This window comes from Elgaria multicarinata, chromosome 2 (genome assembly GCF_023053635.1).
Source record: "Elgaria multicarinata webbii isolate HBS135686 ecotype San Diego chromosome 2, rElgMul1.1.pri, whole genome shotgun sequence".
NCBI lineage: Eukaryota > Metazoa > Chordata > Lepidosauria > Squamata > Anguidae > Elgaria > Elgaria multicarinata.
In genome coordinates this window covers 45,214,985-45,231,777 of record NC_086172.1, presented here as the reverse complement: position 1 = coordinate 45,231,777, position 16,793 = coordinate 45,214,985, and the positions used below count along the sequence as shown (strand labels likewise).

Sequence of the window (16,793 nt, the reverse complement as noted above, 5' to 3'; positions counted from 1 at the left end):
TCCTCTGAGGTTGCGTTAATGCCCACTAGAGGGTGCTGTCCCATTGAAATGTACAGGCCATATGGTCACTGCTCTCTTCTCCATGTAATTGTGCTTGTTTCAAACACAGAAGAGAACCAGGGCAGGATCTACACTACTGGTTTATAATGGTTTATAATGGTTTTGACAACTGTTTGGGCCCAGGACACATTCTGTATACCATTTTCAAAAGGTTTTCAAGGTGTAGATCCGGCCCTGGAAGAGAGCAACGGTAAGGAAACATGACCCTCCTGCCAACCTGTCTGAAAGTCCTCTTAGAGGTCACTTATGCTGGTGCTATGTCAATTGCGTAAGCACAGCAATCCCATTAGATACTGCCCAAAGTGTCCTCTCATCTCTGGCAAGCAGGATGGAGGCTGCCAGCTGTTCTGCCTACCAAGTCCTTACTGCAAAGAAGTAATGGGACTGGATTACGTAACTTCCCCTTGATTGCGTAGAGTGCTACGATGCTTTATTCCTGCATCCCTGTCTGTTAGTGCATCATGCCTATGTTGGGATCCATAAACACAATCTCACGAAGCACTGACTCATAGGATCGAGCTGTTATGAGCAGTTTGCACTTTAAATTATATTTAACAGAAATCATCTTGAATAGTGTAACATCCTCAAGTATATCCTTTGATAAATACCCATCTATAGGTACATCCTTACTCTTTAATGTATTCTCTTTTGTATCAGCAAATTCTTGTGCCCTGGTTGCATGCTCTGTGTTCTGTCCACTTCCCATTCTTATAAGAAACTGAGAATCCATGACTGCTACAGCTGCTAATATAAGATAAATCAGATAATATCCAGATTATCTAAGAATGTACATATACTTCAGTGTAGATAAATGAAACATTATAGATATAAACTAGTTCTTGGCAATAGTGAAAGCAATGGATGAATTACATCATAGTTCACAGGGTATATTAAATGACCTGTTGCATGTAAGTATTATTTTGGGTGAAATGAGGAATTTGATTTCCTTTGAAGACTCTTATTGCTTAGCTGTTCACCCAACTGACTCAACTGTATTGTATGAATACCGGATTATGGTCAGGGAAATAGCTTTTTTAAAAATACTAATTTTATCCCCTAAAGATTGAAAATGAGTATCAAGACATGGTTTGGCCTTCTGCAGCCTTTTCTTCTGCTGCGGAATCAGCTTCATCCAGTAGACAACAGGACATATATATGGAAAGGAAAACAGAATACGCATCCGCTGCTTCAGCTGCAGCCTACAGCAACTCTTCTAAGTATGGGAGTACAGAGGAATTTCCTCCTCCACCATCTCCAGACTTATTACAGGCTCCATCTGATATGACAAAGTTTTCCCAGTCCCCTGAACCCTCTCCCTCACCATCAAAGCAACCTCTTCCCAAAGATTTGTATTCTAAGCAAAGAAATCTTTATGAATTAAAGCGTTTATATAAACACATTCACCCGGAATTGAGGAAGAATTTAGAAAAAGAGTACTTCAGTGATGTTTCTGAGATAGTCTCTAGTAGGGACACTGAGATAGGTAGCTCAGTAGCAGGAGATGTACGTCAGGTTAGGTATGTCTTTGAAAACACAGAAAGCAGCCCACAAAAGTGCATGAGCCCAGAAAGAGAGTATTTGGAATGGGATGAAATCCTAAAGGGAGAGGTCCAGTCTATGAGGTGGATCTTTGAGAATCAGCCTCTGGATTCAATCAAGGATGAATCCCCTGACCCAAGCATTGCAGACCAAGAAATTATTGCAGGCGGAGATGTTAAGTATACTACATGGATGTTTGAAACACAACCCATGGATGCACTGGGGACTCATTCCCCAGACGACACAGAAAGTGAAGACAAAATTCCTGAACTGGCTCGGGGAGATGTCCGCACAGCTACTTGGATGTTCGAAACTCAGCCATTGGACTCAATGAATAAAATTCACCACGAGAAGGAACAAGAATCCAATGAGACCTTCATTAAGGAAATCACTGGTGGAGATGTCAAAACAGTGAGCTATATGTTTGAAACCCAGCAATTGGACACTCTTGGACAGCTTTATTCAGTGGATGAAGCTAAGTTGCTGCAGCTCCGATCTGAACTAAAGGAGATTAAAGGCGACGTGAAAAGAAGCATAAGGCATTTTGAAACTCTACCAATGTATGTCATTAGAAACAATTTAGGCCAAATGCTGGAGATTAAAACTGTCCATAGAGAAGACCTTGAGAGAGGAGATGTCAGAACAGTACGCTGGATGTTTGAAACACAGCCTCTAGACATGATCAACAAAGATTCCATGGAAATCAAAGTTGTCCGTGGAATCTCCATGGAGGAAAGTATCAAAGGTGAAGTGGGCAGGGCAAAATGGTTATTTGAAACCCAGCCTTTGGATACTATTAAAGAGGATTCCGAAGAATCTGTTGTGGAAAAAGAAGTCATTGTAGGCACTGATGTCTGCAGAAAATGTTGGCTTTTTGAGACTCATCCTCTTGATACCCTAAAAGAAAGGGAAGAGACAAATTTTTGGCCCACAGAAGAAATAATAGGAGGGGATGTAAATACTACTAAACACTTATTTGAAACATTGCCAATGGATATGCTAAAGGACAGCCCAGAAGTTGGAAAGCTTCCAAAAATGGCTGCCACTGAGGAAGAGAAGGGAGATGTGAGGCATCAGAAGTGGATTTTTGAGACTCAGCCTCTGGAACAGATCAGGGAGGAAAGAAAAGAATTCATAAGAACGGTGAAACTGGAGGAAATTGACAAGGGAGATGTGAGGAGCTGCAAGCATGCATTTGAAACATGCCATTTAAGTAAACAAGACAACGCTCATAAAATTCTCATTGAAGGTGTAACAAGAGGTGCAGTGAAATTAAATAAAGCTGTTTTTGAGACAACTCCATTATATGCAATCCAGGATAGCCTTGGGAAATATCATGAAGTTAAAACAATTCGACAAGAAGAGGTTGTAAGGGGAGATGTCAGAAACTGCAGGTGGCTCTTTGAAACAAGGCCCATTGACCAGTTTGATGAGAGTATTGAAAAAATTGAGATCATCAAAGGGATATCTTCACAAGAAGTACAGTCAGGTGATGTGAAAACAGCTAAGTGGCTGTTCGAAACTCAGCCTCTTGACGCCATTAAATATTTTAGTAATGTGGAGGATGAAGAAAGCAAAGAACAGATGGAGACAACAGAAATTGTCAAAGGGGATGTAAAAACGTGCAGGTGGCTATTTGAAAACCAGCCAATGGAAACTCTGTATGACAAAGAGGAGGTAGTGACAGATACTGAAGAGATACATAGAGGCGATGTCAAAACCTGTACTCTGCTTTTTGAAACCCAACCTCTTGATGCCATAGGGGAAGAATCAGAAACAGCTGTAAAACTACACACAGTGGAGCAGGAGGACATCCAGGGCAGCGATGTCCGGACCGCGTGTTTCCTTTTTGAGACCGAGAAGCTAGAAAATATACAAGGAGAAGAAGACCAAGAGCTGAAGCGAGTTGTGGAAATTGATATCCAGCCTGGAGATGTCTCAACTATGAAGTATAAATTTGAGAACCAATCATTAGACTCAATCAATTTCAGCTCGGAGGAAGTTTTGAACAAAATTAAAACCATACAAAATGAAGACATACAGAAAGGGGATGTTTTGCATTGCTGCTGGCTTTTTGAGAATCAGTCTCTAGATGAATTAACGGAGCACGAAGGAGACAGGACCTCAGCAAAAACTGTTACAGACATCCAGGGTGGAAACGTGAGGAAAGGTTGCTTTGTCTTCGAAACATTTTCTTTGGATCAGATTAAAGATGAATCTTCTGTAGAGGTAGACAGCATCAAGAAAACCATTAGTGAAGAAGAGATCACAAAAGGAGATGTGAAAAGCTACAGAATGCTCTTCGAGACCCAGCCCCTCTATGCAATTCAAGACAAAGAAGGGTATTATCATGAAGTGACGACCGTTAAAAAGGAAGAAGTGATTCATGGAGATGTACGTGGGACTCGGTGGCTCTTTGAAACGAAGCCTTTAGGATCAATAAACCAATCTGATAATGTGTATGTTATAAAATCAGTCACCCAGGAAGATATTCAGAAAGGAGATGTTAGCTCAGTCAGATACCGATTTGAAACGCAAGCATTGGACACCATTTCAGATGAAGAAAAAATCATCATGCCCACAGTTGACAGTGTTCAGGGTGGGGATGTGAAAGCCAACAAGAAATTATTTGAATCTGAAGAAACCCAAGGAGGCAGGTATGTAAGAACAGTGAGTGTCAGTGAAATACAGCAAGGCAATGTTAAAACATCTACTTGGTTATTTGAATCACATACCATCGACGAAATTAGAGGAGAGGGGTCAGAGTACAAAGATGTCAAGACAGTAACAAAGGAAGATGTGCAAGAAGGTGATGTTCAGAATGCAGTGTGGCTTTTTGAAAACCAGCCCCTGGACTCCATTAAGGAAACAGATGAAAGCGATACAAAAATAGATAAAGAAGAAATTCCACAGGCAGATGTGAAGACCACAACATGGCTTTTTGAAACCACTCCTTTCCATGAATTCAATGAAAGTAAGGTTGAAAAGGAGGAAATCGTAGGGAAAAGTGTGAAAGAAACTTTAAAGGAACTTTATTCTCACAAAGTTGTGGCATCTCATGGAATTATCCTGGAGGCAGATGAAATTGGAGATGTCCGAATGGCAAAATATAAACTGATGAATCAGGAGGCACCTGAAGTACAAAAAGAAGAGATTATTAAAGGGGATTTAGCCAACATCATGTTGAACTTGCTGTCCAGACCAAGCGCTGTTGAAAGGGAAGCTAAAATAAATGAGGACGAAAAGGGCAATGTGAATTTGACCAAAGAGCAGTTGCTGACTAGAGCAACAGATGTTCACATTGAAAAGGAAGAGGTGGTGAGAGGTGATATACAGCAAGCAATAAACAGCCTGTTTAATAAGGAGAACTCTGCAACACGTGGAATTTTAATTCAAGAAAATGAGAGGGGAGATATTAACATGACAGTCTATTCTCTCTTTCACAAAAAGGACAACAATAAAATCGAGCAAGATGAAGTTATAGGTGGCGATGTGAAGCGTACGATTCACAGCCTCCTCTCCTCTGCAATGAATAATGAAATATCGGAAAGGCCTAAAATAGACGATTCAGAAAGGGGCAATGTTCAGTTTTTTACAACATGCATAGAAGCCGGGGCTCTGGATTATTTGAAACTACTCCAGACAGGAACAAATGAAACATTTGCAAGAAGGGATCAGGAGGAGGAGGAAGAGGTGGAGGAAATAATTGGGGGTGACGTGGAAGGCACAAAACTGTTACTTAAGAAAAAGAAGTCTCAAATTCAACGGACAGTTAATGAAACTGACATCATCCCTGGAGATGTGTGCAATGCAGTTAAGATCTTTATGACTGAGCCGCAAAATACATCTTGTCATGTATGCAAAGAAGAAATTATAAAAGGTGATTTGAAGGCAGCCTTATATTCCCTTAGTCAGGCCATAAATCAAACAACTGTTACAGAAAAGGAAGAAATTATCAAAGCTGATATCCTTGCAATCCTGAAGTCTCTTAAAGAATCAGCTTATCGCCTGAAAGAAACAGAAAAACCTGATATCATCCCTGGCGATATTAAGCAGGCGATTGAATCGCTGGAGAAAGCAATGCACACAAAAAATGAAGTCTTAAGAGAAGATGTTGTTCGAGCTGACCTTGAGTCCACACTCAAGTCTTTAAAAGCAGTTCAGCAGTCTTTCAAAGAAGTAGGTAGAGAAGAAATAGCCAAAGAAGTTGTTCATGGCGCTGGAGAAAGCTTGCTAGAAGCCTCTGCAGAAAGAAAAACAATGCAACACCAAGCAGGCGTGCGTAGAGACCTGAAAAGAACCAACCAGATGCCGTTTAAGCCATCTCAAAAATTAGTCAAGAACGAAGTTAATGTAACTGGACGTTTACAAAATAATATTAAATCTCATCAGGAACATCATGCAGGAGCGAAGTTTGAAAAGGAGAGCATCTTCACTGAAGATACCAGAGCGATCCATTTGGATCAAAAACAGAGCACCAAGATTCATGAGGCAGATCAGAGAAATGTGAAGTGTTTATCTAATTCCCAATACAAGGTCACTGAAAAAGCAGATAAATCTCTAGATAAAGTCAGAATCCAGAATGTTGCCAAAAGAGAAGGAAAGACTCGTACTGATCAATATGTGATTGATCAATCTGCTTTTTGTAGTCTTGTTCAGAAAAATGAAGGAACAGAGAAATCAGAAGCAAGCAGAATACTGAGGAAAGACAGTTCATCTAGTGTTGTACAGTCCGCAAAACAAATTACTGGAAAGAAACGGAATGCATTTCACGAACATAAAGATGAAGAATATTTTGACATGAACTGTCACGAGGAGATGAAAGAAAAATCAGCACTGTCCACGAGCGATTATAGCTCCCATCACAGAGGTGCAGAGCAACTGGTCAACATGTCAACTGGCATGATTTCCAAAGCAGCTGGTCATTTTCAAACGCAAGAAGTGCAGCAAGATAGAAAACAATCTCTGCATTCAAAGGAGGCTCTCAAAGAGATGAAAAATAATGTTAAGGCAAGCCAAGCTGAGGTTTCCATGGCATCCGAACAGAATATAAAAACTAATCAAAAAGTCAAAGTCACACAGGAAATGCACAGACAATTTAAAGAAGCTGAAAGGAAGCAAAAGTGTGACATTATCCAGCAAAATGAGAAATCCATGTCGAGGTTCAGGGGAAAGGCTAAGTTGGAAGACGCTGAGTCAAACGTCAGAGGTCTGGTGAAAAATCCCCTGAATCCAAAGAAGAACCCCAAGGGCCCAGACAGATCAGAAGTTGATTCCCCGCCCCCACCTCCCCCTCCTCCTTCACCACCACTGTCAGTCATTTCCTCTGAAGCTGACTTGCCTCTGCCGCCACCTCCCCCTCCTCTAACTCATTTAATGATGGATTCTGACAGACAAGGGTTTCCTTCACCTCCACCGCCAGTAAGACAGGTGAAAACGGAGTGCGAGCATTTTCCTCCACCACCTCCAGCAGAAGACAAACATGAATGTGGATTGGCATCTGCTTTGACTCCACCACCTCCTCCTCTGCCAAAACAGAAGAAAGAACATTTCCTCAAAGATCTAGAGAAAGCATTGCAACCATCCGTACATCCTCCTGTTGGCATTAAACCCGGCAGGGGCCCATACATCAAGAAACATCCCCAGAAAGAACTTGCAAATGAGTTAGAAGGAAGCTCACCTCAAACAGGTCAGAAAATCCAACCAAATGTTGTTCAGATGCAGAAAGAAAACAATATGGCAAAAACAACGGGAGAAAAAACGGAGAGCGCAATGGTGCGGAAAATGGTTAGCCTTGAAAAGAAAGAGGACAGAGTCTGCACAAAAACAGAAGAGGTTAGAAGGGCTGCATCTGTTATGGAAGCGAATAAGCTGGAGACATCAGCAGTAAAGAAAACAAGTGCTTTCCCGCTTGTTAGGTCACCTTCCCTTCCAGCAGAGGCCACACAAATGAAGCCTAAGCCTTATGTACGGAAATTTAAAACCCCTTTAATGATTGCAGAAGAAAAATTCAGACAGCAAAGGGAAGAGCTGGAGCAAAAGCAAGCGAAAGATGTTTGTCAACTAGTTATGAGAAGAAACAGTGAAACGTGGGGAAGTTCCATTCAGACAGGATCAGAATATTGTCTGCCAGTATTAAAACCAGATGAGGAGGACCAAAACCCTCTGCAAGGTCCACCACCCTTTGCCACTCCAGATATACTTGCAGAGCCTGAACGTCAGGTGAAGCCGCAAGTCGTGGGATTGCAAAAGGATGATCCTCAGCCTGTGCCAAACATAGCAACAGTGGAACAGTCCCAAAACGTTTTAAAAATCTCAGCAGAAGAGCACATTAGAAAAAAGGCAGTCCACGAGTCACAAAGCCTTACAAAACACTGTGTGTCTTCTCAGAAGGTACAGACCCAAAGAGAACACACTATGCAAAAGAAAGAGCAGCACCAAAATGAGGAGCAGTTGCATATGACGAAAAGTAAAACTGGGTCCCCTACTTTCAAAGTTAGAACTGTCAAGCTTCCTGCTTTAGATCAAAGCTTACATGGAACCCACAAGGATTCTGTGACCCACAAAACGCAAGAGGCAACTAGCGTCCAGAATGTTGTGAACCAACGCATTCAAGAAAAACAAAAAGAAAATATAAGCAATTCTAATAGAAAAAAGCAAAGCACTATAAAGGCAAATAATCATGTGAATGTTGATGAGAAGATGCACATGGAGAAACCGATTTTAAAATTCACTGAAGGCAGGCATGAAGTAAAGGACACAGAATCCAGTGAAGTGAAACAAAAGTTAGTTCAAAGGAAAGAAATGGGGAAAGACGAAATTAAACAAGAAAGAGTCTCTTTGGCTATGGAAGGAAGGCATAGGCAGGTAATTTCTTGCCCTAAAGAGGAGAAAGTAATAATTCAAAGTAAACAAGAAGAGGTTAGCAATAAATCAGAAAAAATGGTCAAACAAAAGATAATTGGTATACATCAAGAGTCACAGACTTTGACTTCTGAACAAGAGAAAACTCTTATTTCAGATATAAACATCAAAAACAAGAAACTGTCCCAGGAAAACAGTACTCTGCAAGGAAGGGAATGTGCTAGGGAAAAGATAATGCAACAGAAAAAAGGCCTTCTTAAGACAATGGAGCCGCAACAAGAACTTACACAGAAAAAGATATTATTATCTAGTCCATCAAGAGAATCAGTACAAAATAATGAGAAAGGCTCCATAGATGTATTAGCATTCTTGCGGAAACGTGAGGAAGTACAGCAAGTATTGTCCAGAGTGAAGGAGTTTGAAACTGAGCCAAATAAAAATGGAATCAAAACATTTCAGACCTTCCTAAATGTTATTCCAGAATGGCTGGTAGAAAAAGAAAGGAAGCAAAGCTTAACTTATATCGCACAAGAAAATAATGTTGAAAAGATGAAAGAAGTATTATCAGTTATTAAAGATCAAGCTGCCAAAATGCTTGAGTCATGCGAAGATGCAATCCAGACAGTCATGATTTCCACGAAACCCCTAAGACCTAGAAAAGACTCTCTTAGAGTTGGAGGATCACCACAGAAAATGGCTAAAGTAAGCATTGGCTCTAGCAGGAAAGATTCACAGAAGACGAAAGAGATGATCAAAGACACAATGGCACATCAAGAAATAAAGCAGCAAGTGAATGCGCACAGATTTTCAGAAATCAAAAGTTCTTCGCCATCCCTAAGAATGCGAGCACCCTCGCCAACTTACATTACAATTGAATCTAGATGCATTGAATCCCCTTTCAGGGAGCTCTCATCTCCTGTCCAAAGGGAAAGTACTCCAGTTCCACCATCACCCCCTCCCAGGTCTGTTACCCCAACGTGTAAGATGCAGCAGCCAGCTGCCTGCCTCTCTCCATCCCCTCCAAGGAGCCGTTCTGAGCAACTTGCCAAGCTTAAAGACACCACAGTAAAACTGTCTCAAGGAGCAACACAAAATCGATCAGTAACCCCAATTCCTATTGTGGAAAGAAGGTCAGAGATTGTGAAATCCCCCGCAACACTCCGTCGGCAAATCAAGATTGAGGCACGACAATCTGATGTTTCATCTTCAAAAGTGTCACCTGTAAATGAATCACATGGAACTGCTGGTACAGTGAAGCAAAAGAAAGGAACTCGTGAGGAATCTGAAACAAGCAAAACATACATCTCCAAAAAGAGAGGAAACATTCCAGAAGGCCTAGAGCCACTTGGACAGAATTTAGACCCGATTTCCATTACGCAAACATTTGAGGTTCCTAAGGCTGATCCTAAAGGGCTTGTGCATAGGTTTGAAGCATCTGAGCAGATGATTCACATAAGGAAGGAACCAGATATACCTGAAAGATTAGGCCATGAGAGTGAGGATAAAGTAGATATAGTGTCAGGAACATTGAATAATAAGCCAATAGCAGAAGAGAAATGCAAGAAAAGGTATGTCAAAAATGGTGTCATCAGTGGCAAAATAAAGGAAGAAAGGCAGAGGTTTAGGAAGGATGAATTTGGAGAAATTTCTCAAGAGAGCGAAAAGCAAAAAGATGGTTTCCAAAAGTCTCCAGGGAAGCGGCAAAGAGAACCAAAAGCAAAGCAATGTGTCGTTAAAGAGCATCCCTTGGAACCGATGGTGTGCTTTGACGCAACGTCTCATGCCCAACGCTCTTCCGGCCTGGACTCCTTTGAGAACACCATCGTTGAATCGAGATCCGCCACCTCCACATCACGGAGCGTCGACGGGATGCAGTCTGGAGGATTTGGCTTCAAACGCGCACCTCCGACGTACGAAGACGTGATCTCAGGCCACCTCTTGGATATTTCTGCTGCCGATTCGCCGGAAGAACTGCTAAGGAATTTTCAGAAGACGTGGCAAGAAAGTGAGAGAGTATTTAAAAGTCTCGGCTACACCGTATCAGAAGCTGCGGAAGCGGAAGTGCGGAGCAGCTTCCATGAGCAAGCAGAGTTTATAAGTGGTAAATAAGGCATGTGAGGTGTGGAGAAAGGTGTTTTTTTACGGCTCTAAAGAGTATGACACCACGGCAATAAAACAAGGTTGTGCAATTAATATGAAATTTGAAGGGTGACGTGACATACTAACGTTTCTTCACTTGTCTTTTCCCTCTCTTTCTCTCTCAGAAATCTTTATTCTTTCCTCTTTTTCCAAAGGCATGTGCCTTAATATATGTGCTGAGCATGTGACTAACCAGTACTGAAAGAGTTTGAGGTTTTATTTTGACAAAGGTAAATATTATATTTGAATTCTACTAATGAAAATATTTTCTTGAGCACGAAACGTAAAGTGGAAAAAAAATTAACACCTCAACTAATGCGTTTTAGTTTTTAAAAAATGTATGTGAGTGCACCTTTGGGAAATTGAACTGAATGAAAGCTTTCGGCTTTGCATGGCATATACAATACAATGTGAGCTTGTGTAGTAGTTTCCATTCATTTCCTAGCGGCTAGTGCAGGAGCCCTTGTTAGTAGAGTGTGCCCATAGTGGATGCATTTTAATTTCATTTTGTGTAAGATAGTGTGAAGTGTAGAGCTTTTACAGCGCAATGCTATACATGTCTACACAGACGTGAGTGCCAGGCTTGCTTACAGGTAAGTTTGTGTAGGATCGCAGCCTTAAAAAAAAATCTGTAGTCCAATCCTAAGCATGTCAAAAGACAGTTTCAGTATGCTTAATGGGATTTATTCCAATTAAGTATGCATAGAATGATAGCCCCAGAGCTTTATGCAGAAAGAAAAAAACATCATAAAGAAGCATATTTAAAAGAAGCATTCACTGGATTGCACCACCAGCAATTAGCCAAATTAGACAACCCCTTATTAAAGAGATGTTACAGGGTCCAATAGACATGAAACAAAAGTTTTTGCTGAATAAGACACAGCCTAAAATCCATAGATGTGACAGGCGACACAGTGGTGATCCATGATTAGACAATTTGGGGCAGTGCCCACAGCATAGGCTTGAATGCCTGCTCTAGGGAGTAGGGGACCCTTCTGAACTGCATACAATGGCATGCAGTGGGCTGAAGAGAATCTTGGCTTAAAAACTGATAGAAGCATCTTCCAGAAGCTGAACTCCAGGTGGGTCATCCTAGCAAAAAGCATCTGACTGACAAGGAACTAAGAGGAATTGGGGAAGAGAGAGGCAAGCAAGCAGGTCAGCATCACCAAGCAGCATCATGGGGCAGCTGCCAAGGCCCAGTAACACCCACTGCCTACACCTGCCCGGGACCTCCTTAATTCCTCCCCTCCCAGCCCTTAATGTCAGGCAACCAGTATTGTGTCAGGCAATCACAATTTTTATTTCCCACAATGTCCCCAAAATAGCATTGCTCTGGTTGAATTGTTGGAAATTAAAATGATGGTTATCCACATCACCGGGGAGGTACGGAAGGCAGCATTGACATAGGAAGGGGCCCCACGACAGCCTTGCAAGCAACACAAATAAGTAGCAGGAAACTATTGTGTTCATCAGACGAGTGATTTATTGCATGCTCGCTACTGCCCACTCACGGTTTTTCCTGCATCCTTTAGATGAAGCCATCCACCTCTCGCCAACCTAATGCTCCTTCTTGCCTTCTTTCCATCACAAAATTGACACCCCCCGAAAAAAAAATCTGACTTTTTTTTGGGTGGGGGGGGGTGGGGGGAACGAAATGTGCTGCTATTTCCTGCTGCCTGCAGGAAAAGCACCACAATAAAAATGACCCCTGAAAGGGCCAGGTCTTTGTTTACTTCCTCTTTCTTCTCCGAAAGAAGAATGCACAGGATGCACAGGAACGATCCCAGGGCAATCCCGGGAAATAGGGCTGGTATAGACGTGCCCTATGTCAGAAGGACATAAAAATCATGACTCAGAGCAACAGCCTGTCTAGTCCAGCATTTCCCACACCATGTTCACACCATGGCCAACCAGATGCCTATGGGGAAATCCTCAAGCAGGACCTGAGTGCAGCAGCACACACCCTGCTCGCGTTCCCTGGGAATTGGTATACAGAGACTCAGTACTTCTGATACTGGAAGTAACCTGTCGCCACCATGACTAGTAGCCATTGATAGCCCTACCCTTCATGAATATGTCAGATTCCCTTTTAAAGCCGTCCAAGTTGTCAGGTCATATCCCCACACAAAGGATCAACACTCTTGCAATTGGTCTGATTCAGCAAAGTAAATACATACATACATATATGTTAGTGATCAATACTGTAGCTTCATCCCTTTAAAAAAATGTATGATCTTCTGCCAGCAGAAAACCCACAGTGAAAGTACTTCCACTGTCTATTGCAAAGGGGAACCGGGCCATATGCATCCCCTTCCCTGTGAGGAGATGTGGTTGAGCCCTTGGAAGTTAACTGTGTAAGTTTCTGCTTCGCAAGTTTCAGTGAAAATCTAAAAATAGGAAGCATGAATCACCTCACGCTTCCTCTTTTCCCCTCTTCCTATTGAAATATTAAAGCCTGGCCTGTGTCTTCGAAGTAAATAGATTGGTCCAGCCTCTCAAGAATGGAGCACAGGTTGCTTTGTTACTTGAAGTTTATTTGGCCATTTAAACTGGAGGCTTAGGTGTTAATTATTTGTGAGCCAAGCACTTCAGCTTTTCTAGTGGTGATGGAACATGTTGTGCATAGCTTAAAGAGAGAGAGAAAATGAATAACACCCCATGACACTGACACCCTGTCTCATTTATTTCTAGAAACTGCAACTTCAGGGAAAGGAAACATGCCTGCTTTGTCAAAAGAGAGTTTATCCAATGGAGTGTCTGGTTGCCGACAAGCAGACTTTTCATAAATCATGTTTTCGATGTCACCACTGTGGCAGTAAATTAAGGTAAGATGAAGCAAACAATTAAAGCTTTGACGTGTGAATATTGTCATATGCTGGCATCTGTTTTCATATGAGTGATGCCCAAGGTATTGGATCAGAAGTCAAGAAATCTGAATTTCCTGTTGAATTCTGTCACCGGGATGTCCATTTGGCAGGTCACTTGAGCTCTTTTTCTCTGGGAATCTCCATCAAAAGGAGAAAAATATTGGCTCTCCGTGTTTTAAAACTTTGTCATTGCTGGATGAAAATTGTGATATATATCTTAGAACTAGAATCGAAGTGGCAAGATTTCTTGAGGTGATTTGTCCCTTGAAAGTGATTTGCCATTGCCTGTGTTTGAAGTATAAGAATACATGGGCACTAAGGCCTTAGCTAGACCAGGCTATACCCCGGGATGCACAGGGGATCCCGGGATCAGGGAGGGATCATCCGTCCCTTGCCCCGGGATAGAGCCCTCCCCTTTGGGCCTGCTGAGCCCAAGACCACGGAACGTGTGGCCCGTTTCCACGGCTTGACCCCGCTCCGCACAATTACTCGCAAGGAGCCGGGAGCCGCGCACAGGGCGCAGCACTCCTCAGGAGCGCTGTGCCCATCGGGGGTAGAGTGAGGGGAGCGGGGAAATTAATTTAATTTTTTTTAAAAAAAAAAACTTCACCTTTGTGCACGACCGTTCATGCACTACCGTCGCTTTAAGAAAGTAATAAAAAATGGTGGGCGTGACGCCTCTCTTCCTGAGGTTGTTGCATCGTACGTGTAAACGGGGGAGATATCTCGTGTTAATCCCAATGTGAGATCTCCCCTCCTCTCTCCCGAAACAAAAGGTAGGTCTAGCTAAGGCCTAAGTATGCCCTACTTTTCACAGAATTAATAGTGAAGGAAATCTCACATATGCATTACTTATGAGAGGGAGAGATTGAGACCTATCTCAAGTGGCAAGAGAGGGACTTTAGTGGGTACCTTCCACATGCCAATAGGGGATATACTGCTTTTGTGTGTTCATACTCCCATTATGTTCTATCCATACTACTTGGGAATGGACTATTCTGAGCCCACCATTTTAAATGAAGTATTTAGCATGCACTAAAGCACTTTTTAATGTAGGTGCTATAATTTTGATGATTTCTTAAAAGTTAGGCAGGCTAAAAAGTACATTTATACTAATTAAAAGATCAACAAAACAAAAAAGAAAATTAGTACATTTTCATACATTGCATATTAATTTCAATATGAAATTAATATTCCAGATATTGCATTATAATATTCAAAATGGTGAAGACTGAAAGGCAGCGTTCTTTTAAAATTATTTTGCACTCTACAGCACTTTTTAAAAATTCAAATGCTATTGTGTGAATATTTTAATGTCCCTTTTGAAATCAAGTGGTCAACACTGACTAAGTCTGAATCCTACCCAATATTATTTATTCTTTTGGGTATCATACATTAAATTAAATGTATGTATTATTTCTTTTTAGAAATGATGTGAGTTAAGGTTGCATTTATAGACCCTGTTATTTATAGGTACTTAAAATGTCAACTAAAATTGAATATTTTTGGAGCATATTTGATTGATAGATAGATGCCATAAAACATTTTCTCTTTGATTTGTCAGCTTGGGAAATTATGCTTCTCTCCATGGCAAAATATACTGCAAAACCCATTTTAAGCAACTTTTCAAATCCAAAGGAAATTATGATGAAGGCTTTGGACACAAGCAACATAAAGAATTATGGGCTTCCAAAGATCAAAAAGGTCCCGTTGGCTATGTTCATGCTAAAGAAGTTAATCTACCCATATCAAAGGTGGAGAAACCAAGTGATCAAATTTTGCATCCTGACAGTCAGCAAGTACATTGTAAAACTTTGAGTGACAATTTAAAACAGAACACAGAGAGGGGCAAATTAAACGTTACATGGCCTCCTTCTATGGAAACACCGAAAAAAGCATTCTCTGTAGAAGAGGAGGTTAAAGTTAATAAACCAAAATGGCCCCCAGAGGTTTCTGAACAAGAGACTACCAGAACCTGTACAAAACTATGCATGGGTGACAGAAACCAGCATCAGCTAGCAAACAATCTTTGGGAGACTGAGGAGAAAAAGAAAGATGAGACTCTTGACTCACAAGCAAATGTGCGAGGGAAAATGAATGAAGCTGAAGAATCAGAAAAGGAGAAGGGAAGTAGAAAGAATGTGAAAGAATGTGATAATGCAATCGTGCAGAGTGCTGAAAAGGAGAAAGATGAAAAGCTTAAAGCTGATGTTCTGGAAGTTATACCAGTTACAAACACTGATGATGAACCCATCTTGCAGAATAATAAAGATAGCAATTTGAACAACAGCAACAATAACAACAATAACAACAACAACAACAACAACAACATGTTTCCACATCAAAACCTTTGTAGGCAAGAAGCACCTACTGATGATTTTCACAATCCATTAACAGAATTGAGCCAAGCAAAGAACTCGACCTATGAATATGTATTTGAAAGGCTAGGAAAATGCTCTGTAAATTCAGAACTGCTCAGTATAACTGACTCTGAAGTGGGCTATTCACCAGAGGTTTTAAATCTTTCAGGTGTTGAAGAAAACATCAAACAAAAAGGTACCATTACCTCAGATAATCTAATAACACACAATAAAGATGCCAGCTGTCAAAAACTACGCACTAGCAATGTTATCAGTTTAAAGGAAGTTGCTAATACAACATTTCCGTTTGGTAGTGAATTACTGGGCACTCAGGAAGCAATCAAACATGTCAAACAGTTAAATACTATTTCATCTGATAATGTGGAAAGTTTTTTTTTACCTGGAAATGACGACATCGGTCTGTTTGCCTCTACATCCACAACCAAAAATGTTTACAGTTCATATTCAAAAGGCTGTATGGATTATGACATAAATATCTGTCACAGAGATGAAATGTTCTGGAAAGGTACAAGCACAAGCTTAGATTTACTGAGCTCAAGCTGTAGAGCTATTCTTTCTTCTCAAGAAGATCGAGTCAAGATGGAACAGCCAACTGCAGGAAATCAAATGAAAAGAAATAGACCGTGTGATGAAAAGGAATAAATGCAGTTCCACTGACCAAGCTACATTTATAACTTACTTGGGAGAATGTGGTTAAATGTTTATGCATCTATAATTTGTGGAATATACCTTTTTAATCCAATTATCTACCAGATTTTTTTTTGAAACAACTTAATACCCTGATGTTGTACAAGAACTCTATAATTTGTACTAGAAATTACCAATGATTCACAGTTAATTTGCTCATAATACATAATAATTCATGTATACCAGTTAATTTGCTCACAGTACATAATAATTCATGTATACCTAGGAACTGAAGATGGTTTCATCTGTTCAG

At 41.0% G+C, this 16,793-nt stretch overlaps 1 protein-coding gene across 1 annotated transcript in view; it reads left to right on the top strand.

Annotated features, from left to right (window-relative positions):
- Positions 1 to 15,125, top strand: part of XIRP2 (xin actin binding repeat containing 2) — a 102,257-nt gene extending 87,132 nt beyond the window's left edge. Inside the window, exons 8-10 of the mRNA XM_063118310.1 lie at positions 1,123 to 10,564; positions 13,297 to 13,430; positions 15,037 to 15,125. Of these exons, the coding sequence (XP_062974380.1) occupies positions 1,123 to 10,564; positions 13,297 to 13,391 (9,537 nt within the window). The 3' untranslated portion in view covers positions 13,392 to 13,430; positions 15,037 to 15,125. The remainder of the gene's footprint in view (positions 1 to 1,122; positions 10,565 to 13,296; positions 13,431 to 15,036) is intronic.
- The last annotated feature ends 1,668 nt before the right edge of the window (positions 15,126 to 16,793 follow it).